The sequence below is a fragment of the Catharus ustulatus genome, chromosome 11 (assembly GCF_009819885.2).
Source record: "Catharus ustulatus isolate bCatUst1 chromosome 11, bCatUst1.pri.v2, whole genome shotgun sequence".
Classification (NCBI taxonomy): domain Eukaryota; kingdom Metazoa; phylum Chordata; class Aves; order Passeriformes; family Turdidae; genus Catharus; species Catharus ustulatus.
Window position 1 is genome coordinate 15,020,707 of NC_046231.1, and position 26,202 is coordinate 15,046,908.

Sequence of the window (26,202 nt, forward strand, 5' to 3'; positions counted from 1 at the left end):
TTTGCTAGGACACTGAATGGCACAGGAAAAACATCCCTAATGACAATTTTGCCTGTGAACTGTAAGCACCATGGGAGCAATCAATGGTGGGAAGGGAAGCTGAAGCAGAATCAGATACTGGGGAACAAACACCTCGAGGATTGTGCATCCCCTGTCAGAGGGGACACGAGCTGCCCTTCCTGGGGAGCAGAGACTGACAAAGCACACGGCTCCACACTGGCTCTTGCACATGGATGTGTATTTTAATAAAAATAATTCTGTCAATATACAGCAGAATGTCGATTTCTTTACCATATTTCCAGTATATTTTCATAGGCTTTTTCTCAGTTAAAATCCACCCCCCCAGCCCCTTTTTTGAAGTTTTCATGCGAAGCATCAGATAACTTAATTCACAAATACTAAGCGTAGACTGAACCAATGTGCACAGTTTGTGTAATGTCCACGTAGCCAATGCTGTACCCAAGAGGTGAAACTCCCTCCTGAAGGGGAGGAGAAGCCTGGAGAGGCACAGGGAGCTGTGCCCAGCACCGGCCGCTCCTCCAGGGCTGCGGAAACCTGCGGAGACCTCGCACCCCAAGCTCCAGCTGAGCATTTCATACCTGAGTTTTGAGCAACCAGCAGGAGAGAAGAGTTCACTGCGTGCTGGGCAGGTCCTGGGGCGTGCACTGCTGAGTGTGAGAGCTTCAGGGGCTGCAGCCTCCTCCTGCCTCCCTGGCTGCACAGGCAGGACCAAGACACGACCCAAATCCAACACCAGTGCAGTCCTTGGTCTGGAAGTCACCATACTTGTGGTTTTCAAATTTTCTTTAAAATCTGGATTATCCCCAGAGCTGCTGCTGCTTCTCCTTTCTCCAAGTCTAAGCATGTGAGAAGCCCAGCATACAAAAATCCCTCTGTGCTCCCTTCAGGAGGGAGGACGCAGCTGAAGTCCTCCCGAGCAAAACTGTCCAAGCACACGCCTGGACCCAAGTGGAGTGACCAGAGAAAAGGTGTCTGCCTGGCCATGGGACTTTCAGCAAGGAGCAGATGTTTCCATGGCCTCCAGGAATGTTTCAGTGCTGACATGAGTGTAAATTCCACATGGGACTTGGGGGTTTCCTGTGAGCAGGAGAGAGTTAAGCTTCCCTCCTGGAAATAAAAAAGCTGCCAGGACGAGCGCTACTCAAGCCTGGATGTTGCCCTGGCTTGCCAGGCACTGGTCCAGCTCAAGCTGCAGGCTCTGAGCTCTGGTTTGGGATGTGGGGAGAGGGCCAGACATGCCAGGTACACTCATCCATCACCTGCCACCTCTTGCTGCAGGGAAGGATGGTAGAGAGCAGCTAGTGCTGGCTATGGAAGAGGCCTCCAGGCTCTCAGCTCCTCCCTTTTCCTCCCAAATCTGCTGTAGCTCCCCTCACACGGCCCCAGCAACACTTCTCCAGCTCTCTGCCCCTACACAGCAGATGGGACAAGGCTCACAGCCAGCTCTGGCTCTGACCAAGAACTGCTGGATTGCAGCTCCTTCCATCACTCATCCCTCTGGGGCAGAAGGGTCCCAGCAGCACCAAGCATGTCCCCTGGCATGTCCCCACCAAATCCTTCTGCACAAACACCTTGGTACATCTGGAGGGACAGAGGGGACTCCTGGGTGGAGCAGGGCCCCTTGTTCCTTCTCCCAGGCTCTGACCAGCCTCACTGCACCCAGCACTGGAGCATCAGGGACCTCTCTCCCCACCTGCTGCCACAGCACAGCCCAACTCTGCACTGCTTCTTCATGGGAAGAACTTCCTGATCCCATGTGGTGCACCACACATCATGGCACTCACACACTGCTCTACAGCCTGGCTGCCACAGGTCACCTTTTCTACCAACCCCACAACAGCAGAACTCTGAAATGTGTCCAAGCAACACGTGCTGTGTATTACACAGACAGGTACCAAAGCACAGCTGCAATCCAGCCTGGTTTGCTCTGCTGGAGGAGGAGATGGTTCCTCATCCCTGATACCCAAGGTGGAAAATGATACATTCAATCTCCAGAACTAGTTCCAGCAGCTCTGGTTGCTCCAGTTCTTCAAGGCAGCCTCAAGAACAAAGCTATTTAAAGAATGGTAAAGATGCCTTAATAAAACGTGAAAAACAAGGACACAGCTTGAGGACAGATTGAGATGTCATTGTGAAAAAAGAGAAGGAAAGATATGGGAAGATCCTAGGTGTAGGTCACCATGAGGAATGACACTCCCAGAGGGGCCCATTCTCCATGCCAGCCACACTGCACCTCCCAAGTGCCCAGATCCAGTGGGCAGCAGCACAGCAAGGACCACCAGGATGCTGAAATACAAACAGGCTGTAGCACCCATCTTTCACCACACACCTCTCACACATCCCAAGGCAACAAGCTCCAGCTTTGGCTCACATGGGGCTGAGGGAGAGCATCCATTGGACAGCCTCCCTCAAAGGGCTGGGTGCTCTGTATTGTCCAGGGCTTCACTGGGAGTCCCCCTCTGTTCTGCTGGCCACACACAAGGGCTCAACTCCTAACACACCCCAAAAAGGAGCAGAAGTGCTGCAGCCAGCCCAGCTGCAGGTTGGTGGGATGCTGTATGGTGGCAAAAAGGGACTGTCACATGTGGACCTGCCCCTTCATACCAGCAGGGAAGAATGAGCCAGGAAGGGCAGCTGGAGTTGCCACATCTGCACTTGGCACAGACTGAGCCACAGAGCTGGTCCTGCTCTTGGAGCAGCTCCCACAGCACCCAGCACTGCAGATAACACAGTGGTCATGCAGCTGGGATTGTGGGAGGCACAGAAGCAAGAAAGGATTGCTGGTAGCAAAACCAGCTGGCTCTGGGAGCACACTGAAGGATGCACAAGAAATAGATTTGATCACAGGAGAGCCTGACTTAGAGCTCTCTCAACCCTCGAAGTTTTGAAATAGCTTTGGTTAAATACTTGCTAGGGTAGGCTCATGGAGCAGTGAGAGGAATCATCTGGAACAAGATGGTTCCAAGAGGAACAAGATTTGGCTCCCCTGGTACAGGAGAGATATCCACAAACTGGAATATACCCAGCAGAGAAGGATGGTCACAGGCTGGAGTACCAGGCGTATGAGGTGGATACTCCTCCAAGAAACACTTATCCCAGCTACTCCAGTGCATCTCACTCCCAAGTTCTCCCGATGTATTCTTGATGCTCTCACTCTCAGCTTGTGGGGCAGCATGAACCCTTGTCCATGGGGAGAGAATCCTGGTAATGTAATTCAGCTCCTGGAAGCTCTCTCCACAGAACCCCTGAAGGACACTTTAACCAAGGCTCCAGGTCTGGAGCTCCCCAAATGCTCCTCTCCAAAGGCCACTTAACAGGCAGGGCATTGGACTCAAACCCAAAGGCCAGGATGTGCAGGCCTGAAATCAGGTTCCACCAGGTCCCTGTGCACTGTTTTCCTTCTGCAAGGCCTTTGCTGCAGTGCCAGGTGTCAGGAAGGTGGCTGGGGTGTCCAGAGCACAGAGCTGGAGGGTGTTTGCTGCTCTCCAGATCACAGCCCTTTGGTGGTGCCTCTGGACTGATCAGGGGACAGCTGAGACCCTCTGAGTGTGCAGCCACAGCAGAGCTGGAAAAGGTTCAGTTGTCCCAGCAGTGGCATTTCCCAGGTCCTGGGAAGGACAGGCAGCTGGAGAGGCTCTCCTGGGGCTGAGCAATGCTGCTTGTGCAGGGTCCAGCTGAGCTCTGCAAAACCTCCCAGCATCTGAAGCTAGCCCAGCAGAGACCACACATGATGGAAGTCCTGGCACATGCAGTGCCAGCAGCACTATGGGGCTGTAGCTGAGTCCTTGTCCCTCACCAGAAATGGGAAACCAGCAGTTTCTCCTACAGGCTGCACTGTCATTTATATGGTTTTACTGAAAGGACTCTTGGGAGCAGTGAGCAGGTTCCTTGAAGCACTTGAAATAACAAAACCCAAATAATTTTTATAAAAGTAACTTCTGAATGTCCATGTAGCCTCTGGTTAGGTGTACAGACACATTCAGTGTTACTGACCCCATTTCACTTAAAAAAACCCAACACTGCAATACTCCAAGTTTCAGCTAACATGAACCATCAAAGAGCAGCCAGGGAGATACAAAGGCAAGAGGCTTTGAAATACAACCTGAGAAAACCACACCAGAAATCCCATCTAGGAATCAGGGGTAGGCTGGGGCTGACATCCCACCACAGACCACAAAAACACTTATCTTCCCACACTGAGTCATGGCCACATTAGTCACAATCTGAGTACAAGAAGCAGAAACCACTGGTGAAACCACCAGGACACTTGAAGTAAATTAAAAAGACCAAAATAACTTCCATCACACATTTCTTGGCACCAAAATAACCAGATATCTAGGAACATCTCTTGGTTTGTTTTTGTAGAGAAAGCAAAATAAAAAAAGTGCTCTAGGACAATCAGCAAAACTTTGCTGAGACCAAATGGGGCACTGACACATGATGAGGAGACTTGGTTTAAAGAAACCACGAAGAGCCAAAAAAGCCTCAGAAAGATAAAGATGGTGTTGCTACAAAGATGAGAGAGAGGTCTGAGTGCAGCCAGACTGCTGCAAAGTGGTGACCAACAGCAGAAGAGGCTGCCAGAGAAGGCAAAGCAAGGTCCTGGATTATTTCAGCCTCAGTCCCCAGAATCAGCCCAGCAGTGTGCTGTCAGCCTGAGCCTAAGGAAAGGAAAAGCTGCAGGAGAATCCCAGCAGCAGAGCTCACATGCTGCCTTGGCACATGAGGACCAGAGGCTTTGGGAAGGAAACCTGCCCAAGGAGTTATCTCTGCACTTGCAGCAAGGCAAGGACAGCAGGCTGGGCCAAGATCCAACAGCAGAGTTGAAAACCAACAGATGAGTTTTCAAGCACCCAGAGCTGGAAGAGAAGCTCCAAACTGGCAAGTTAAATTCTGCTTGGTGCAGCTCTCTGTCTCCCTGGAAGAAAGGCTGTGGAAGAGCTCCCTCTGCTTTTTGCAGCTGTACCAGTGATCTGATAAAAGCATCTCCAACTCTAAACCTCCTGTTCTCTTAGACCACCGTGGCTCTAGCACTGCCCCTACAAACTTCAGCAAAAGGCAGGGATAATGTTCCCAACCACCTCCAGCACCATCTGCACATCCACTGCCACAGTCTGCCCTGGCACCTGCCCCCTGCTCTGCCCTGATTTCAGACCTCGTGTGGCAGCTGCAAATCCATCCTGCAAATCCAGAAAATCCTTGAAGCTTTGGGCTGCTGCTACTTTCCTTCTCAGTGGTACACAAACTCTCTTAGTGCTTGAAGCCTGGCACAGGCTAACCTCCATTTTAAGGACAAACCTCAACAAAACCTGTTAATCATTCACTGACCTTCCAAAAAAAACATTTGTGAGCAGCAGTAAAATTCATGTTTGGTTTGAGCTCCCTTGGGTCCTCCCCAGAGCTGCTGACCTACAATTAATTTGGTGCAGAATTCCAATTCCTCCCATGCAGCCAGGTTGAACCTGCCATCTCCTATGGGTACAGCAGAGGATGCAAAGCAGAGTGCTGCCAGGCAGCCTGGCCAGTTGGCAGAACATGCTCAGAAACACTCACAGGTGATCTGAATGCTTGCTAACTCTCAAGTCCCTGGGCCTGGCACACAGCATGGACACATTAGTTCATTTTATTCAGAGGTTACTCACCCACAGATCCTTGCTGGACTCTTTTGGGCCTGAAACTTTGATAATTATCTTAATACTCCCTAAGGAAACACTGCTGCTCCTTTCTGAATGGCTCAGGCCTGACAGAGCTGGTACTGACCCCAACCTGCAGCCTGAGCTCAGCTTGTCCCACCTGCAAGGACAAGCACAGCTCAGCCAGGTTTCTCCAGACACTTCCAAAATTTAGAAGTGTTCATTTAGATCAGTGTTACAGGAATGGGAGAGGGCAGGAAATACTGTTGTGGCAGAGCCCTCCTCCATGGAGAAAAAGGAGGATTTGTTACTTAATTAAAAACTGTCAGCCCACCAGGGCATCACCCACAGATGTTTTTGGCCAACTCACATGATCTGGTTCTACCCACACAGTGGCAGATGACTTCATATTCATCAGTCCTGTCCCTCCAGCTGCTCAGAGAGCTGGATTTAACTCTTTCTCAGGGCTGTGAGATGCTTCTACAGCACAATCATCAAGGCAGGCAATGTCACTCTTTTACTCTTCCCACTCACAAAGCCAAGATTTAGAGCCTTGGGCTCCAAAGAGAGGCACCACGAAGGATCAGGCTCCTCCAATTCCCATCATTAGTGTGTGACAGGACCTACCTGACCCGGCCTCCTGAGGGGTTGTATGGTGTGTGTGGGCAATAAATACATCAATGACTTTGTGGAGGTGGAAGAGACCTTTTTAATAAACATGATTCAAATAAAATAAAAAAAAAATCCCTCTGAACTGCCACTGTGAGAAGAGTTCGGATTACTAGCACGGATGATGCTGTATGTGCACGATGGAGGGAGGAGGGAAGAAAAGAACAAGCTGTCACCAACTTGATGAGCTTCCTCAGTAAATCAGCATAAACCAGCTCAGCAAAACTCTCCAGATAAAATATCGGTGGAACCATGAGAAACAACTCAAATCAAAACGAAAGAGAAAAAAACAAATCCCTACATCAGAAGGCTACATTAGAATAACCAGCGCAATACTGAGTGCCGCTGGAGCCGCAGCAGAGGCAGGGACATGGGTCAGATGTGCCAGTCTTCCTGGGGCAGGAACAGCCACAGTGAGGGACTCACTCAGTCCTTGCACAGGCAGTGTGTGTGTGCTACAGGGGTGTCGGTGGCAGGGAGCTCAGGCTATCCAACGAGGTGGTGGTGCAGAGTGGCAGCAGCAGAGGGTGAAGGGCAGCACTCCACGGTGGCAGCTCCGTCCCGCTCGGGTGTCAGTGCAAATAATCGTCTACTCTGGCAAAGGAGCACGAGCCCAGCCCCACGCGCGCCATGAGCCGCAAACACTCCGAGGCCTGGCCCAGGGCCAGCATCAGCGGGGGCTGCTTTGGCAGGTTCTGAGATTCTGTGGGGGCAAACAGAGAGCTGCTCAGAAGGGCTGTTCTGGCTCACCTGTGCTCAGGCCCAGATCCCTGCAGAAGGTGCTGGCTCTGGAAGGAAGCTGCTCCCAAATGCTGCCAGCTCCGTGCTGCTGCTGCTCCACACCCCCCACCCATGACACATCCCACAGCTCTGCAGGGCCTTTGAGACAGTGCTGCTGGGGTGGCCAGAGCAGCAAGAAGGTAACAAAGCTACTGCTGATGCTGTTTGCCAGAAAACCCTTAAAATATGAGGTATCAAAGCATGTAGGAGTAAGGAAAGGCAGGAGAATCTGACCCCAGGTGGGAGGCAACCTCTCCATTTCTCCCACTGGTGCACAGCAGGCCTAGCCCTGGCCAAACTCACTCCCCATCACACATTTTACAGTGGCATGTTCTCTGAGCTGAGCTAGACCAGGTGTCTGGTAACCTGTGTGATGAAGCATGCCCAGACACCACATCTCCCTCCTGACAGCCCTCAGCAACTTGTGCATGCTCCTCAAGCACTGGACAAACAGCTGTTGACTGCCAGGGGAAGGGACTGTCCTTCCCAAAAATGCAATTGCTGTTCCTCTGCTCAGTCAGAACAAAGAGCTCTCAGGGGTCTGTCCATCAAGTTGTTCCTCTCCCCAGAAGGTAATCTCTAAATCCCCTTCTGGAACATTCAGTGTGAGATGCACACTGGAAATCTGCCTGGGCAGTGAGCCAGACTGTGCAGAGGATGCAACTGCACTCCCTCCTAGAAAAGAGGATGATACCAGGGCTGAACTCTGCTAATCCATACAGCTGGAAAAGAGTCCTGGTAAAGTCTACAAAATTATTCAGGTGGGTTCAGAGCACAAAGGGAGAGGGGTGGGAAGTTCACCAAAGAGATCTTGGTTTCTTCAGTAAGCAAGGGAGGAAAATTCTGAGGCACATCCTTGGGAGCAGCATTGAGGAAGATGCAAGGAAGGGAGTCAAAATGGGAGTGTATCAGGGGATCTGTTCTCTGCAGGCTTCCCTCCTACCCCCCGTTCCTGCATTACTGCCCTGACAGTCCCCAGCAACAGGAAGAAAGGCCAAAGCTGAACACAAGTATTTCTGAACTTTCCCTAACACTCACAGGCCTGCCTGCCACAGGACAGCCCTTGAGAGCAGGTATGTCTGGAGAAACACTCCCACAGGAACCAGATCTTACCCAAAATAGCACTATTGAGAGCAGCACACACAGGTTCCCTCTGGATGGGGTCCAGCTGTTGGCCCACGGGGCAGTTCCAAGGGTCTGAGTAAGCTAACAAGCTAAAGGCGTCCTGTGGGAGAACAGAAAGGCACAGTGAGACCAGGCAGGGCTGCAAACACACAGCAAAACCACCAAGTCCAGCTGGGGCACCTCTGCAATCACCATGCTGACAGGTGCCTATCTCCTGAAAAGAAATGGCCCTTTTCTTCTTGGCAGCAAGGACCACAGTGCGCCATCAAGACAGAAAGTTAAAGAGAGTGTCCCCTCCAGCTGGCAGGGGAGCCAGCACAGAAAGGCAGGTAGAGAGTCACCTGCAGAGAAGAAGAGCATGCAGTTGCTCCAGGAAGCCAGGCAGGAGCTGCATTTCTTCCCTCTTGTGCTGAGAACTGGGTGTGGATGCTCTACATTTGTGTTTTGATCTCTGATCCTCACGTAGGACCCTTTTTGCTCAGCAGGTGCAGAAGTGGGGGCTACCCAAGTGTCTGCAAGAGAACCCACAACCCCAGACCTGGCCCAGAGAACTGCTGTAATGCAGCACAAGACCCAGGCTTACCTGAAGCATCTTTTTGTGCATGGTGTTCTTCCCATACTCTCTGCAAAGCTGCTCGCTCAGGATCTGCAGCTCCCGTCCAAACTGGATCATTCTCTCTGTGGCAGCGTGGTTCCCTCCACAGAGCTGCCTCTGGGGGCAGCTGTCTTCTGAGGAGAAGCAGTGGAGAAGGAACTATCATCTTGCATTCCCCACCAATGCCCACTGTGTGTCAGGATATCCACAAACTCCCTTCTGGAGCAGGTAGCTGCTTCCTGCCCTAAGTTTATCCCAGTGGAAGCTTTCTGTGATCCCGGCCCTACAACAGCCAGCAGTGGATTTGTCATAGTGCCCATAGATACAGGGAAAATTTGAGCTCTGTTTAAAGCTTGAGGATTACCTGGAAATCCTGATAAAATCCTGGGAGCTTGCAACTCCAATCTGTTACCCTTTCATGTGTGTAACACAGCAAATATAAACCAGAAACTCCTGGTCTAACAAATCCTGGACTCAGAAATCTTTCAGTCAGAGATGCCAACACCACCAGTTTCACAAGTATTAGTGGCCACAAGAGCCATTACAACTGGATGAACCAGTTTCAGAGGTATTGTAGCTGATCCATGTGCTCCCTCCTGGCTAAAGCACCCACAAACAAGACAGCCATGGCTGACAGCTGTGCTGAGGCCACTCTGCAGCTGGACATCACCAGCCTGGCACAGCCCAGCCCAGCTCAGCTCCCCAGCAGGCACTCCTGACAGGTCTGCTCTGAGCTCAGTTTCATGACTAGCACAGAACAAACCTTTGACTCCTATTGCTTTCCCTGCTCCAAAATATCACCAGCACTGCTGTGAGTCTATGAAAAGCCAGACTTAGTTTTAGTTCCAGGACAGATTAATTTTCCCCTCGAAGCAGGCACTTCATATATGTGGGGAAAGCAGCCCAAAGTACATGCTTTTTTCCCATAATCCAATCACAGTCTGTCACAACTCTTGACACCAGCTCCTATTTCCCCTTACCCCTTCTGCCTCTGAGGACCTACCCATGCTGGACTCATCTGTCTGCAGGATCTCTTCATGTTTGTAGGTGCCATTCATTATCCTGGTGGATGAGTTTTCCAGGACTCCATTGGGGTAATGCTCAGCCTCCATTTCCATCTCACTGTCACTGAGGTGAAGGGAGAGAAGAAAGGTCAGATATCTAAATTAAAAAGGGAAGAAGTGAAGAGCTTGTGTGCCAAGCAGTGCCCAGCAATGGCCAGCACACCAGGAAAGGAGCCAGCTGGACTACAGGGAGCCAGATGGTCCAAGTCCATGCAGCAGAAATTGTTGCAGGCTTCTGAAGACAATTTCTGAACCAGATTTCTGTTCCCTAAGTGCCTGTCATAATTCCAGGTGCAGAACATTTTGCATTTTCCCTTCAGGAAGCGCAGATCCTTGGGATAGTAAACAGCAGTGAGGTGACAGATAACACACTCAGAGACTGCACAAGAGGGAAAACTTGGCTATGATACATCCTCAGTCCTTGCAAACAGTGCACTACTCAACACTTAAATGTCAAGACAGCAGGCTGACTGACACTACTGATTAACTGAAATGATGAGATGATCTTACTGGAACTTGGGCTCTACAGTCTAAAAAAACAACAACAAAAAAATTATTCTGGTAAATTGAATCTGAACAAGTGTTTCTCACTCAGTTACATGCTAGGTGGCCCTCCAGAGGTCACAACAGCCTACAAACTGCCCTGCAAGCCATGCTCAGCACAGCACTTGAAGAATGAGTGCCAGCTGCAATTAGTAAGAGATTCTTTTAATCACAATGACACCCTCTGCTCCACTGAGGCCTCAAACAGCCCTGCAACAGCAGTGTGGAGACTGATCCCAAAGGAAGCTCAGTTGTCACCACAGCTCACTCTGCTCCACACTCCAGAAAAGGCAGCAGTGACTGCACTGAACTGCTGCATCACCTGTGGCTTCTTGCACAAGGGAGGCTCAGTCTGACCTGCTGTCACAGCATGAAACAAATTACTGCTGGCTCAGGGGCTCACCTGGAAGGAGCAGGGCAACAGACAGCCCAAGGAAATTACACAGGAAGGCACTGCACCAAGCCAGTGCCCTGAGCTGCTGCCTCACCCAGTACAGGGCAGGAAGGCTGCTCAGCAGAACAAGTGTCTGGCTGAGGCAGCAGAAACACCACCAGGCTGACTGGGAAAGCTTCTGGGCAAACTATCACACTGGGATCCAAAGGCATCAGTGTAAAGGGACAGCTTGGTGCCTGAAATAAGAGCATCATAATATTCCTTATGAGATGAACCTCCAAGCCTGAGCCACAGCAGGGGAGTCAGAACAGGTTTGTGACCACAGCAGTGACCTTGTAGATAACCAATATTGTTCAAAAGGGCAGGACAGATGCCCTTCTGGCTCCTTAAAAAGCAGACTGAGACTTTTCCCACCATCCCAACCCCTTCTCAGGTGTCTCCAGAGCAAAAACAATACCTGGTTTCTTGATTACTCGTACTACTGTGCTGCTGAGATTTGGTAGAATCTGTAGAATTGGACTCAGAGTAGTTCACAGATGAAGGGGAAGAGGAGGAGGAAGATGAAGATGATGAAGTCAGTGTTGGGTATTTACTGTGACTCTGTTTGCTTTTTGTGGACATGACTCCATTGCTACAGGTTGGACTATCTGCTCCTGAAAGCCAAGAAGAAAGAAAAATGAGACCAGACTGACAATGTCACTGTTATGAAGCCAGTAATTTAGCAAGACAGCAGGCCCCAAAGAAAGAAAGCAAAATAAGACTGCAGATCCTCAATTATGTTTCATCATTCTTAAATTCAGTGGGGTTTACAGAAGACACAAATGAATATGAAAGGAACCCCACTGCTCACCAGCAACATCTGACCTTCATGCAGTTCTAAAAATGGGCTGCAAATTAGAGACTGGCAGAAACAGTTCACAAGTACAGAAATTATTGTTGAAAGCAGAACTGCCCAGGCTTTCCACAACCTATCTAAAGTCAGAGATGTATGTGATTCACACAACACTCAGCAAATAATAGCAACCCTCTTAATGAGCACAAGCTAACCTTCCTTGTTCAGGAGAACAGAAACCACTGAGAGTCAGGCTTGAAATTCCACCTGCTCCTCCACAAAAGGTGCTTATCAAGCTGCAGAACACACTGACACAAGACACAAATGTTTATTCATTACCACAAGTTTTACATGGTTTCAGAATTAACAGGGAATAAAATAGTTTGGAAAAACCTCACTATGGGCTTGTCTTCTTCAAACATTCTTCACTTGGCAGCCAATATTGATCACAGGACCTTGGCTAAATGATGTGACCTGGCATGGCTGCTCTCCAGGAGTGATGGTGATATATCTGAACAGATCAGCTGATCCCACAATTATGTTTATAGCAGGGAATGTATTTCTATTTTCTATCACAGCAACACAAAGATTCAAATAGGCTGTCCTGTGTGTTTTTAAGATAGAGTAGCCAGTTCACACCAGTTCTGCTTCATCTCTGAAATGTGCTCTGATGAAATTACCACTCTTTTGAAAGAACAATGTCTGACAGAGAACTGTGGAAGGTGATGTCCATGTGCAGAGATAAATATATATAAATGCTGCCTTGCACTGCAGTTGCAGATGTAGACACGGGTATTACCAAGAGCTTTTATGGACTGATGGGATCATTCTGACTGTCAGTAAAGAAACACACCCAGAGCTTCTCACAACACAGCAGAGGAAAACCAAAGATAGTGGCTTGGAAAGGTGAGTGACAGCTTGGAAGTCTTCAAGTAATTACGTTTTCCTTAAATATTTGCCTGTCCACAGTTTGTCACAAGCAGTAATGGGAATACCAACCCAAAGCACACTCAGATGGTTGTGAGCAGCTCACAGCTCAGTGAAGCAGCTCAGCCTGTTTCCAAGGGCTCTGCAGGTAATTTTTCCTGGCTCACTCCATCTCCAAAACTGCAGTCAGTAATTACCTAGGGAGGATATCTCAGGTGTCCTCATTTATCTTGTTCTTTCCACTTCAAAACCTAAAGTTTCATTTCCCTAACTCTGAGGAGTTGATGCTCCAGAGCTGGGTTTTAATGGAACAGAACTGTTCCCTTTTCACATGTTTAGAGCTTGCAAGGTAAAGTCCATGGGGTAGGGAGAAGCTTTTGAGCAATGCATCCCCCTGAACTTTTGCTCCATTGGCAAAGCAGCTTCAGCTCAGTTCTTTCTGGAAAGAAATTATTTTGCAGACTCCAAGGTACAGAAAACAGGCTTTGCTTTCCAGACCTTCTCTCCCTCAGCACTCCATCAGTGAAACACTGAGTCACAGGTGGCTGCAGGAGAGACTACCTTCAAAAGCTTCTTTATTCTGAAATAAACCTGCTCTGCAGACAATTGTGGAAAATAACTAATGCAAAACCAATACTGTGTACATTACAGTGTAAAAAAACATGGTAAAAAAATCCCCTCAGCTGGGGAAGGAATGGAAATGAACATTTCAGAGAATAACACATGGAAAGCAGCAGGTAATGTTTGTCATGTGGAGACACAGGACACACTTACCAGTACTGTGAACGTGTGAGTTGCTTGATCCATGCCTAGGACTCAAGCTGGGGGAGCCGGGGTAGCTGTCCTGGGAGCGGGGGCTGCGGGCGCTGAAGCAGCGCACCTCGCTGTCGGTGCCGTTCACCATCTCCACAAACTGCCGGCACCTGGTTTCATGGGAGGCAAGAGGGACAAAGGGGGCGTGACAGCCAGCGTGCTCTGCACTTAGCTCCCAAGGGAAGTCCTAGAAACTTTCAAAAAGACATTTCAGACTCCTGATGCCTTTGGGTTGGGAGTGCTCTGATGATGCTACAGAGGGAGGAGTTCAGAAATGTCATCTTTGATGCTAATGGATGTTGAGACATTCCCAAAAAAGCAAGTTTAATTCCACTGTGCTAAGAAAAAACTGTTCCTTTGCAGCTTTCACCTCCAGTGCTTCTGCGGGTACTCTAAAATTCAATTGTGGAGGGGTTTTTTCAGGGAGAAGGTCCTAAATCTGTCAAATACCACCATTCCCTCACTACTCCATCAACCTAAAAATACTGGTGGCCAATGGAAAACAGAGAAGGAAGAGTAAAAAAATGCAACATCCACAGTGACAGTGAGGACAGCTCCTCGTTTAGCTTTATTGGGAATTGTCCTCACATGTCTCAGAGGTCTGGGAAGAGCCACTCTGTACTGCTGGGAGAACTGGGACACTTTTTCCTTTAATCTCTACCCCAGACAGCCTTTTCCATACATCTGCCTTTCTAGGAACCTTCACAGTGACTGAGATTGCTCCAGCACTGCCAGATCTCCACAAGACCAGTAAAGAAACTCCTCTGAAGGAATTTCTGGCAGCCAGCAGAATTAAAATTCACTCACCTATGCCTGACCTCAGGAGGCAAAGCTATACTGGGTCTGAGCAGCAACAAAAGGGCTACATCTACAATGCTACAAGCACTGTGCAAAGAACTCTCACAGGGAGCTCAAACAGTTTGGATTCAGAGCAAGGTGTGCAGCCAGACTGGATGTTTGGACAGGTTCTTCATTTACACATTTCAAATTAGTGAGCATAAAGCTTTTCATACTTACTTTAACATGAAGAGCAGGTTGGGGTTATGTTCTAGGAGGCCAGGATAGAGCTGCTGGGTGGCTTCTATAGCCTCTCCCACTCTGCCTGCTAATACTAGTTTCTGTATTCCTGAAAGGAAAAGGAGACCTAGTGACACACAGGAACAGCAGAAAGAGCTGCATCATCCATTCCACCCAGCTCCCCACTACCACCTTGCACAAGGGCTTGGGAGAACTGGAGACCATATTTGGTTTATTATGGATTAGGATGAGGAAAACCCTGTGAAGATGCAAAAGGATCTTTCAGTAGCAAAATAACCATCAAGAGTAGAAGGATCTGAAGGATGAAGTAGGTAGGTTGGGGTGCTCTGAGACTTTAGTCCTTTAGTCACAGAGCTCTATAGCAATGGAAACAAAAGCAAGACATGCCAGCTGGATGGAAACAAGGAGGCTGCTGGGGAAGTGACAATTTCAGAGGGCAAGTTCCTAGGTGACCCTTATATTACATTCTCTGTCTGCTTCAAGCTTGGAAGCAAACATATGGCTCAGTATGAGATAAATGGAGTATTCTTAGAGGGTCTGTGGTTTTAAACCACAGCACAATACTGCTTCCACAACATTCCTACCACTGAGCAGAAGTAATGGAATCAATAAAACTGTGTTCCTGCAAGTCCACCTCAATGTATTCCCAGAGAAGTACCAGCTATTGACTACACTAGAAACAGCTCAAGGACTTGTACACTTCTAGGAGGTGCAAAAATACAAGGCAGAAGGCACTTATCATGCTGGGTGTTCATGGCCCATGTGTGTTCCTTCAATGGATCAGAAAATACAAGCGATTTCAAGAACCCTGAAAGCTCAGAGAAGCTGCTGATCTACAGTGACTCATATTTCTTTTTACTTTGTGTACTTACAGACAAAAATTACATGTACTTAAAACTGAAACAGCACTGTTATTCCAGCACTCCTTAGAAACAGCAGAGGGAAGGTTTGGAATGGCCTGTGAGGTGCTTTGCAAGCAGGGCCTCTGATAACAACAGGCTGCAGCTTTCTCGAAGTGTTGGAGCAGTTGGAAGCCCAGCCTGGTAAATCTTCATTAACAATCCCAGTAACAAATTGCAATGACTTGTCTCCCACTTCTCAGTGTCTATCTGGTTGTTATTGTAGTTGAAATCTGGAACCAAAGCCGTGGCTCTCACACCAACACAAGAGCTCTCATTTCACGTCCATTTTCTCGTCTCGCTGCTTTTGACAGCTCTGCTTTGCCTTGTTTGGCAACTCACACAGATGTCATTCCCTTTTATATTTCCCCCTCTTTTTGTTTTCCCATCTGTGTTTTCCTCACACCTTTTACTTGAGCCCCAACTTGAGGGCTCTGTATTCCTTCCCTCCATCTGCCTTGTCACCTGTGCTCAGACAAACGAGCGCGCGCCATCTCGCGTGCCGCCCGCCAGGCTCTGCCACTGAAACCCACCCCGCCAGGAACACTGGCTGGGGTCAGGCTTGCATAATGCATGACCTGGAAAGCACAAAGCCATCAGCACTAACAGGCAGCAACTGCAAGTTATTTAAGAGCAGAGTCCCCAGATGAACCCGAATGATGGCTAAGCACATGCAATGTATGGAGAGTAAGTCACAAAAGGGCACAATGCTCTGATACGTAACAGTCACACCAGAAACAGTTCACAAAGGGAAGGGAAATGTACAGGGATGTGGCCCTGTATTCAGCAGCCAGGAGAATGCAGAAAGCACACCAATGTTCTGCCACTCTGCAGGCTGAGCTTGTGAATAGAAAAGCTTAAAAAAAGGTAGAGCAGGAGAAAGCTGCAAGCCTTATTCTGCAGGACCAAAAGCGCTGACAGCCCTGCCAACTGAGAGAGGAGCCACTTGGGAGTAAACAGCAGCAACCAAAAAAGACACACAATACAAATTCTTCACCCAGTGTGAGCTTAACACATTGGCTGTGAATTGAGAACCCTTCAGCATGTAAAGGTTACCTGAAATTACAACGTGCAGAGGGACTGGAAGAGTCCTTAACTCGGAGCTGCAGCCAAACTAAATGGATGTGTCTGAGTCCCTGTGCCCAGGCTAATGGAACTGTCCCTGCTACAACACCCTGCAGTGAAGAGCTCAAATCCAAAGGGATCTCTGGTGCACAAGGATCTGAGCTCAGGTAAAGGCCAAGCAGAGCAGCCAGGGCAGGAAGGAACAGGAGTTCTCCAGACAAAGATGGCAGAGGGTGGAGAGGGCGCAGTGATGATGGGAAAAGTGCTCCCAGCAGAGGTTCCAGAGCTCTACTCCATGGTCAGCAGTGTGCTGTGGACAGCTCTGCACTCTCATGGAGTAACTTCCACAACACTCACTCCCCTGCAGAGTCCCAAGAGGAACACTCTTGAGGAGTGATACCTGAGAGACTTACTTTGTCTATTCTTTATTGAGGTCTGTTCTTCCTGGATTGTGGTGTCTGTGACTCTGGCAAAGGCAGTTGCTGTGGAACAGTAGCCATGGTGAACCAAATATGATGAAACCATACTAGAAAAAAAGAAAATACAAAGAGATGGTGAGGCACTGGTGAAACAGAGTCATCACACTGGAGAAAAAAGAAATCAACACAACAGAAGTTGCAATTTCAGTGAGAAACTCAGCTTGTTTAGGACATAACCAAGGCTGTAACTCTGGGTCTTTACAGAGTGGAAAAAAATTAAAATATAAAGAATCTCAATGCACATTCAGTATTTATTTATGACTGCTGTCCAAGGGTCATATGTAAGGGCTCAATACTGTGTTACTGCCAGTGACATCCTATCTAGACATAAATCTGCACCTCACAGAGGTTCATGGTTTTCAAGTAGATCTAAAAAAGAAGAAATTACTCTGGTCCCAAATTTCTTCCATCACTTATTTGCCAGCAATTGTATCTTTAGTAGTTCAATCTGCTTATGAATTCTGCACATTCACAGATATTTTAATCTGGTGACTGTCAGCATTGATTTCAAAAACATTAACACGCTTCGAAGTTGTATTTTTAAAAAATCTTGGGGAGGGAGGAGTATGACTGTCAGAAAACAAACACAACAAAATCATCTTCCTGAACAGACTATTTCTAATGTACTTGTGCCTTTCCAGGACACAGTGACTCAATGTTAATGCTCACTGGATTTAAACAAAATCTAAAAAGCCAGCAACAGGATTTCAAAGCTCCTCACGATGAATCACAAACAGGCTTCTCATGATGGAGCTGGCATTGATCTGATCAAGTCACAGCTCACAGCACACACTCAACTTGGCTACTTTCAGTAAAAGAAAGAAGTATTTTATGAGTCAGCAATCATTTTTAGGCATTAACATTGTTCATAGCAAGTGTGCAATTTCCAGAAGTTGTTTTAAATACAAGAGTTCTATAGGAGGAACTCCAGAGTGGTGACCCTGACAACCCCACCGTGCACATCAGAGGAAAAAATTCTGGAGAACACAAGGAACAAATACAGGGATAAATTGGTCCCACTGCAGCAGAATCAACAGCTCTTGTTTAGAGAGGTCCTGGATCTCTAATTTGGTCCCATTTTGGAAGGCAAATAACAGCATCAATAACACTCCTGACCTCTGACAACTCCTGGCAACTGCTCCCATCAAGTTCCACTCAATCCTTTTAGCAATGAGAAGTGCTTTCAATATTCATAAATTTATAAAATGTCATAATTGTGCTTTCAGTTAGGTTTGAAAGCCTTTGGTTCAGGCTATTTCTTGCTCTTTCATTTCTGAATTCAACTGACTTGTACACTGGTTTTCCTCCTATATTAAGAATTCTCATGGTGTCTTCTCCCTTCCCACAGTGCATCACCCCAAAATGGATGTTCTTCCATTCCCACAAGCCTTCATGCAATCTTTGCCTGAAAACTTCTCCCATATCTTTTACATTTGAAACAGCAGCAATCTACACAGGAAATACTCTTAAACAACAGAAAAAAACTGTAGGGTAGAACAATTTGAGCAAAATGCACAGAGTGGCAATTTTTGCCCTAAGAGAGCACAAATTAGCACTTAAGAAGAACTTAAAGCCTAACAAAAGGGAAGAAGCCGAACAACAAGGCAGTGACTTACTTCTGCAGCATGGCTTGCCACTCTCCCAGCCTGTCTCCTATGGGAAATCGTTTAATGGTGCTCTGGATCTTCGCCCTCCACTCCCTCATGTAGTCCTCAATGTCAAACACAAAGGGCTGCTGCCCAAAGTTGGCATCCACGATCTCTCCTGGAGTCTGGAGACCCACTGTAGGGTAGAGGTTTGACTGGGAAGGAAGAAAAACAAACCTGCATTAACCACAGCTTTCTCCTTCTGCTTCCAGTTATGTGGTTTGGTAAAACCAAAGAGCTGATCTTTAAATAACAACAATAACAATAATAATAATAATAACAATAATAATAGTAATGAGAGGTGTGTAATCTCAATCAATGGATCTATGTATTCCCTCCTGTTTCAACTCAACATTTCTATTCCTTGGAAATTGTTATCTCAATATTGCACATCTCTGATGAAAAGAGAACAAACAGTGGTGGAGCTCTGAAGTTAGGTCTTTGATGATCCCAAGATATCCACACAAGAAATTACACTACTGATAGATAAATTCATTTTATGAACATATCTATGGATCCAAATGGAAGTTTTGAGCCATCACCAGAACATGAGGAAAATTAAAAGGTTACCACCATGAAAGTGCCTCTAAAATTCAGCCAACAATTCAGCTTCTAAGGATGATCTAATTGAAAACAGGTGTTCAAAGTCTATCAGAAGTTCTCTGAATTCATGCTATTTTAAGAATAAGCTTATGGATATAAATGGAAACCCTGAGCCCACTTAAATGTTGGGAAAAGAGAAACAGCCTCAGAAAAGATATGGGGGTGCCTTATTCTCATCACTGAACACGTTTTTCAAGAGCATGTTCCATTCACTGTCAAGTGAATGTACAGCACAAATTACTTTTCTGTTTGCAAAACAGACACAAACTGCACTAATTCTCTGCTTCACAGCATGTGAGAGTCTGCAGGGTGGGGGAAGAAATCTCTCTTGTGCCACTCAGGAACTGTTTGGTGCTGGGTTTTTCCCACTTTGCTCTAAACCAGTGGAACCAGAAACAGACACTGGGCAAGGCACAGGGACACATGGATGGAACTGAAGTCTGCAGTGCTGAACCCATATCAGATATCAGAACAGCAGAGGGGCAGACCTCTCTCCTTAAGTCCAATCACAAACCTAGGATGACCCTCTCCTCCTCTATAGCAAGAGACATGGGCTCTCCTATAATTATCTGGAAAATTTCTTCAACTTATCCTTCAGTGTGGCAGAGATGGGGATGATTCAGGCCTGGAACAGGTTCCAAGAGGGACTGCAGCACCTCTGTTGTCATTTTCAAAACTGAACTGGGTAAAAACCTGACCAATCTCTACTTTAAAATCATCAAACCTCAAAAAACAAAGGAAAGGAATGAATCTATAAATACAGGCTGGACATTGAAAAGAGATTAGGATGACAGCATTACTGGTGATTCACCACACCTCCTCCTTTCCTGCTCCCACACCAAGGAAGTCTCTAGGTCAGAGATGGGCAAATACAGCATGATAAAGGAAGAGCTACCAGAGGAAAATGCTGTAGTAACATTTAATCCCTCCATTCTTTTAAAAATGGCTGACATGGAAATATCTCTGAGGGATCAGATATTTTCCACAGTCTATACTTCAGAATTTTTATTATCTTCTCAGTATCTTAAACCCAAGGGCTTTCAAAGCCAGGAATCAGACAACCAAAATACCCAGAAACTGGAAGCAAATCCACCCCAATCTACAAGCTGCCCTATATTTTTTCAATCACTTTTGGCTATGTTCATCTTTGAGCAGAAGCTGCCTACCCTCTACATCTCTCAAATCATCTTTGAGGTAAAATTCCATTTTTTACAGAGGGATGTGTTCTGTTCAGCAGCTGTTGGGAACCACACGTATTTCCAGCACCCTGCCAGATGCAGGCAGACACAATCCCAGAGCCCACTGACCCCGGAGATGCTTTTCCTGCCAAGTTCTTCAGGAACACCTTCCCTGTGACATTTGGCCCACCTCTTATTCTGATGTTGGCTGCCAGTTGCTCACCACCCCCTTGTTCATCTTGACCTGGTTTTTAACCCCCTGTTCCTTGGTACTCCTACAATCCCACCCTGCTTTTTTTTTTCATCTCCTACTATTCCTTCAAACCTCCAGGCAGGACAGACCTTACAGGCTTGTGTAAGAGTTGGGCCTGAGCACTGACTTAAATTGGCAAAAAAAAAAAAAAAAGGAAACTCCCAAACACCCTCTTTCCCTCTGTGGGAATTCACTCCTATTTCAAGCAGTTATTTTGTTTTTAACTTCAGCCTGTGTTAAGCCAAAATGTGTTTTTTCCTATCACTGTATTTTTGTGCAAATGAAAACACCCTTTAGAGGAAATTGAAACAGGCCAAAGCAAGTATGTTTCAACATGTGTGTCTCTGGTTTTCAAATTAAAATATCCATTTCAACTCCCTAATGTTGTGAATTTTGAAAAATATTGCTTTCACCATTTGCCTCTGAAAGGGAAACTCTGGAATAAGCATTTCAAGGAAATTATTTCAAATCTGGTAACATTTTGAAGGGTCAATTTAATTCCTTGTGTAATCTCACTGATATGCCAACCCTAAAATTTAAGCTTTTTGGCCAAGCTTCTCACTGATGTGTGTCACCAGTCAGCTTCAACACCTCCCAGGGCTGCAATGTATGGAAAGGGAGAGCTCCCTTACAGCCCTCCTGGAGGAGTGAGGAATGGATCAGAGCCAAAAAATCCACGTGGAGCTGCTCCAACCAGAGCACTTCAAGGGTCACTCAGGTAAGTTTGCTGCTCCCACTCCTGTTTGCAGTTAAATTTTCAGAACTGTAGCTTTAGCAGGTGAAGAACACAGACCACATTCCATCTCTTTGCTATAATGGATACTTTCTTTTCTTTACATTAAAATCACTGGATATTGTGTTTGAGCCTGGACCAGAGAACTAAAAAACATGAAAAACATCACCTGCAAGTGATCATATTCTCTATTGCCTCAAGAATTCTACAATCTCTGACAATATTCATTACATTTAAACCAAAGTCTATCTTGGGTTTGGCATCCCCTTCTTTAGGAAAGGCAGTAACCTCAACTGTTTGAACAACCAATAATCCATGGACCAAAAAGAGCACATGGCATACACTGGTATCTGCAAGGGTGGAGGAAGAAGGCAGTAATCCAAGGCAAGGATATGGGAAAAGAGAATGCTGAAGTCAGGTGCAGGCATCCTTAGGATGAAGCTGCAAGCAGAGCAATTTAGCATATGCAGAGGGATGTCCTAGATCCACCTGGAGGCAGAAGTCTTCCATCCACAGTTAAGGGGTGAAAGGACCCCATCAAGCTTCTCTCCTCCTCTTTTTATAGAGGAATTGTCTCATGAAGGGTAATTCTCAATAGTAGGAGGCCTACAGGGCATCAGCTGTTCTCCTTCCTGGCCCAGAAAAACAGTGTTATGGATTAGGTGCTGCTGTAAAAGCCAGGAGTGGATTTCCCCAGAGAACAGCTCAGCAAACTGGCTGCTAAAGGCACAGAGACCATTTACAAACCATTTAACCACTGGAGATTCCACCATGAGGCATCTGCCAAAACCAACCCTGGCCAGACCTTCTCCCAGTTTCCCACTGAAACATCTCTGCACAAGACACACAGACAAGCCTGAGATCCTGAGAGGATGATCTGACCAGATCAAGTACAGCAGCACAGGGCAATGCCAGGGGCTCAGGAGAGTTTTGAGCTCAATCTCACTGGTACTACAAGACCTCAGTGCAGCAAACACCCTTCTGTGTCTGCTCTGCTTCCCCAGCTGCTCATCCCTGTGCCTGACAGAGACTCAGCACAGAGCTGAACAGCTTACACATGAACACTAAATGTCTGTGTCAGCTCACTGGGCACTCCAGGATCAACAGGATGCAAGTTAAGCTAAGCAGGACAGGGAATTTCAACCTGCCAAATCTGTGCTGTGAAGCTCCACAGCAACACTTGAGCTGTAAATGCCAGAGCAGTGGTACATGTGCTGGACAGCTATTTTTGATTGACAGGAGCCTAAATAGCCATTCTCTATCTCACATGGAGACTGCTCCTGCTGCAGAAGGAAAAGCAGTCTAGCCAAATGGGAAGATAAAGTGGGGAAAAAATTAGAAGGAATATGGTAAATCTGTGACTACTAATGCAATCTATATCCAGAGAGAAAACAAACAGCACCAAAAATTAAGGGGCACATCAGAGAAGCATCCTCTTGCTGTGGATGCAAGGTCATCACAATAGCTCACTCCAAAAGGTTAATCCTCATGGAAAGGAAAACTATTCTTGTGCTTTAATAAACTGTACTTGGACCAAGTAAATGAACTGTTGTGAAACAAACCACATAAAGAGTTTCTGGCTTAGAACAGAAACAGCAACTGCAATGTTACCAAGTTCAAAGATCCTAGGACAAAAAAACAAAAAAAAAACCCCAAAAAACCCCCACCCTGTATTGACAGCTGATGTGAAAAGGCAAATCAAATAACTGCAATTTAAGTGCAAGCCATAGCTGGAGTATGGGAGAAATCTGTAAAGCCCTAAATCCCACTGGGAAGGTGAACAGGGAGTGCTAGCCATTATTTCCCACAATACAAAAAATTAGAGGAACAAGATAAATTTTTTCACAGGAAATAGTGAACAAAGCAAAGCAACCTTTCCTCCACATAACAGGGTAGTCAGCCAAGAAAATGGATCACTTTGGAGGCCTGAAAAACTTATTGAAACTAAGAAATCTGTCAGAGGAAATTAATTTGGGGTTATTAAGCACAAAGACAGGAGTGCAACCTCAGGGACTAGTATGAGAGATGGATGCAGTGGATGTGCTGGTGTATGCCTGACCTGGTTTTACCTTTTTTCACTGAACACATCCTTCTTGTCCAGGAACACTTGGGCCTAGAAAAAAGGGAACATTTTCTTGTGTGTGACTCCCTGTGCTTTTGTGAGAGCTGACTAGACATCAGTGTAACTATGCACATCTACTCCTCCTCAGAGTTGAAGCTGCAATTTGGAAGACCTGTAATAAAGTTTGCATCCTTGCTTTAGTTCCAGGAGAAGGAGCAACATATTCTTAGAGGTGGTGAGGGATGAGAGGAGGCATGTGAGAAGCCCACAGACCCAGTCACAGGATTACAGAGTTTCAGAAAAAGGAGCATCCACATCATTCAGTAATCTGTGTTATCATGTTTTTTCCAACAGGGCATCAAACAGAAAAAAAAAAATCACACCCCCACACTCTTCCCCCTCCCTTCTGTTTGCATTTTTAGTTAAAATACTGAAAATAGGTGTACTTACAGGGAGGTCTGTAAAGGCTATACCTGTGGGGGGAAAAATATTAGAATTAAAAAGACAAAGGATTTTTTTCCCTGCTTGCTTAGATCCTTAACATGCTACAAAACATTACTGCATTTCAAATCTCAGCTCTGCCCCTGCATTTCACTACCTCATGTATTTAGAAGTAACTGCCCTCCCCAGTCCCCTCCTCTGCAAGGTTCTGCATCTGGAGAAAAGTTCAGGAAAAAGTCTAAATGTTTTCAACATCTCTCCCAGAAATGTGATTTTCTAAAAGCAACTCCTCTTTGCTTCTCCCTCTGTTACTAGGAAGGAGTTAGTTTTCAAAACTCACTTTGGTGTTAGAAACAGAGTTTCAGTATAAAATTGCTTTGGCTGAAGCTGTAACGGATTCTTCTTATCAGGCAGAGAAAGAGGAATGAATATTCAGCACTTGGCATTACAGCTGGGGAACAGCCCTGTAACAGGACCAGGAGCATCTGAGAAACACTGCAAAGAACAGCCTCATCCTCAACACGGCTGGTACAGTTCCAAATAGAAAAGATGGGGAAAAAATGTATGGTTTCCCTTTTTATTTACATCTGGCATATCAGGAAAGATGTATTTAAGCAGAGGCAGCCATTGCCTGGGATGGCTAACAGAGTTTTGGCACTCACCACAGCCAGGCCACTCCAGGCACAGCTCTGCCCTGATTTAGAGGCCAGTTCCTGCTCCAAAGGATGGAGCCTCTCCTCCCTCTCCTGCCACAGCAGGGATCCAGCAGCACAGGGAGATGGATCAGCCAGACCCTCACCAACAGCACAGGGGACACTGCTGCCATCACCTCATCAGGCTGAGCTAAATCCAGACTTCCAGCTAACATTCCAGGAGTCAGTCTGGAAGCTGCAGTCTTTCCCCAAGAATGCTTTCCTGTCCCCAGCCAGAGGAAGGCTGGTACCCACACCAGTACACCCAGTTCTCACACACGTCCCACCTCTCCTCCTTCCCTTCTGCCTGGCACTGAAGGCACTGCAGAAGCAGGAGAACACCACCCTCTGCTTTTAATTTTAGGACTATTTTAACCCAGAGCAGCAATGTAATGTTACCAGATCAGTCTGAAATGGTAATTTAAACCAGTTTTAGCAGTCAAGATAGGAAACAAGTAATTTCTATTCAAAACAGCACAGATCCAAATCAAATGCTCAGAAAGAAATACTGAATATTTTACTAAATAAACAACCCACAAAGTTAAATTAACACCATGGTAGATAGTCAATATGGTTTAATGAACATCCTGGCAGTTCAGACCTTGTTTATTGAGCACTTTCTCTACAACCCAACCAAAGACTGTGCACACAGGTGATGTTGAACAGGTGGCAGAGGACAACATTCAGTAAGCATTTCTCTCACCTTGTCACATAGCCCAGATACTGCTCCTCACTCAGATCTTTTTTTTTTCACTTTGCAGTCATTTTGCTCAGCTGGATGAAGAGGTGGATGAAAGCTTGTTCCTACCCTTATGCCAGAATGAGGCAAATCCTCCTTGAGCCTGCTGTCCACTGCAGCTCAGAGCCAAAGGTGGCCAAGGCTTGTGAAGCTGTGTGGCTGGAAGCTGCTTCCAGCACCTGGACAAGCACATGGCTTTTGAAAGGGCTACAAGATGGGTGGAAAACTGGCTGAACTGTCTGGTTGGAAGAGTTGTGATCACCAGCTCAAAGTCCAAGAGCTGTCCCACAGGGATCAATGATCAATGCAGGTTCATGTCTTCACTAATGCCCTGGACAATGGGATGAAGTGTGCTCCCAGCAGGCTCACAGGTGTCACCAAACAGCAGAGAGGATGATAGGGTGGAGGGCACAGTGCTACAGCTGGAGCAATGATCCAGCACAAGCATCCCAAAGCTCAACAAAAGCAACCTAAGAGCCCAGCCACCAAGTTGTGATACTCCCAGAAAACAGGACAGGATGAGGCTGAGTGGAGAGACACAGATCTGCTAAGAACATTCAGGTTCCTGCTGGGCAACAAGTAGAGCAGGAGCCAGTGGTGGGTCCTTGCAGCAAAGAAGATCAACCCCATCCTGAGTTGTGTTAGTGAGAGTGTAGGTTAAAGGATGGGATTTTTATGATGTTCACTTTAGGGCTCCCCAGTACAGGACACAGTGAGACTGGAGGGAGTCCAGCAGAGGCCAGCAAGACAAAGACAGGCCAAGGGAAAAGTCTCTGTTCACTCTTACAAACATCAGGGCAGACACTAATTGCTGCCTACAGCTGTCATACAAGGGGGTGTATAAAAGGCTTTTCTCTGAGATGCATGGTGGCAGGAGACAGGAGGCAACAGAGACAAGCTGCAACATGGGAAATTCTAATTAGAAAAATTCAGTATGAATTTTGGTCAAACACTGAATCAGGACCAGAAAAGCCCCCA

General features: G+C 46.8%; 1 protein-coding gene across 2 annotated transcripts in view; it reads right to left on the bottom strand.

The window, feature by feature from the left end:
* Positions 1–221: 221 nt before the first annotated feature.
* The window catches only part of RANBP10 (RAN binding protein 10), a 31,028-nt gene continuing 5,047 nt past the window's right edge, over positions 222–26,202 (bottom strand). The window contains exons 2-11 of one of the 2 annotated variants that reach the window (XM_033069440.2): positions 23,803–23,825; positions 18,494–18,678; positions 16,812–16,924; positions 14,414–14,522; positions 13,358–13,506; positions 11,282–11,477; positions 9,827–9,951; positions 8,812–8,957; positions 8,217–8,328; positions 222–7,026 (exon numbers count right to left, since the gene is read on the bottom strand). In XM_033069440.2, the coding sequence (XP_032925331.1) occupies positions 6,896–7,026; positions 8,217–8,328; positions 8,812–8,957; positions 9,827–9,951; positions 11,282–11,477; positions 13,358–13,506; positions 14,414–14,522; positions 16,812–16,924; positions 18,494–18,582 (1,170 nt within the window). In that variant the 5' untranslated portion in view covers positions 18,583–18,678; positions 23,803–23,825 and the 3' untranslated portion in view covers positions 222–6,895. Of the gene's footprint in view, positions 7,027–8,216; positions 8,329–8,811; positions 8,958–9,826; positions 9,952–11,281; positions 11,478–13,357; positions 13,507–14,413; positions 14,523–16,811; positions 16,925–18,493; positions 18,679–23,802; positions 23,826–26,202 lie in introns of those variants that run through there. The other variant, XM_033069439.1, reaches the window with a different exon arrangement.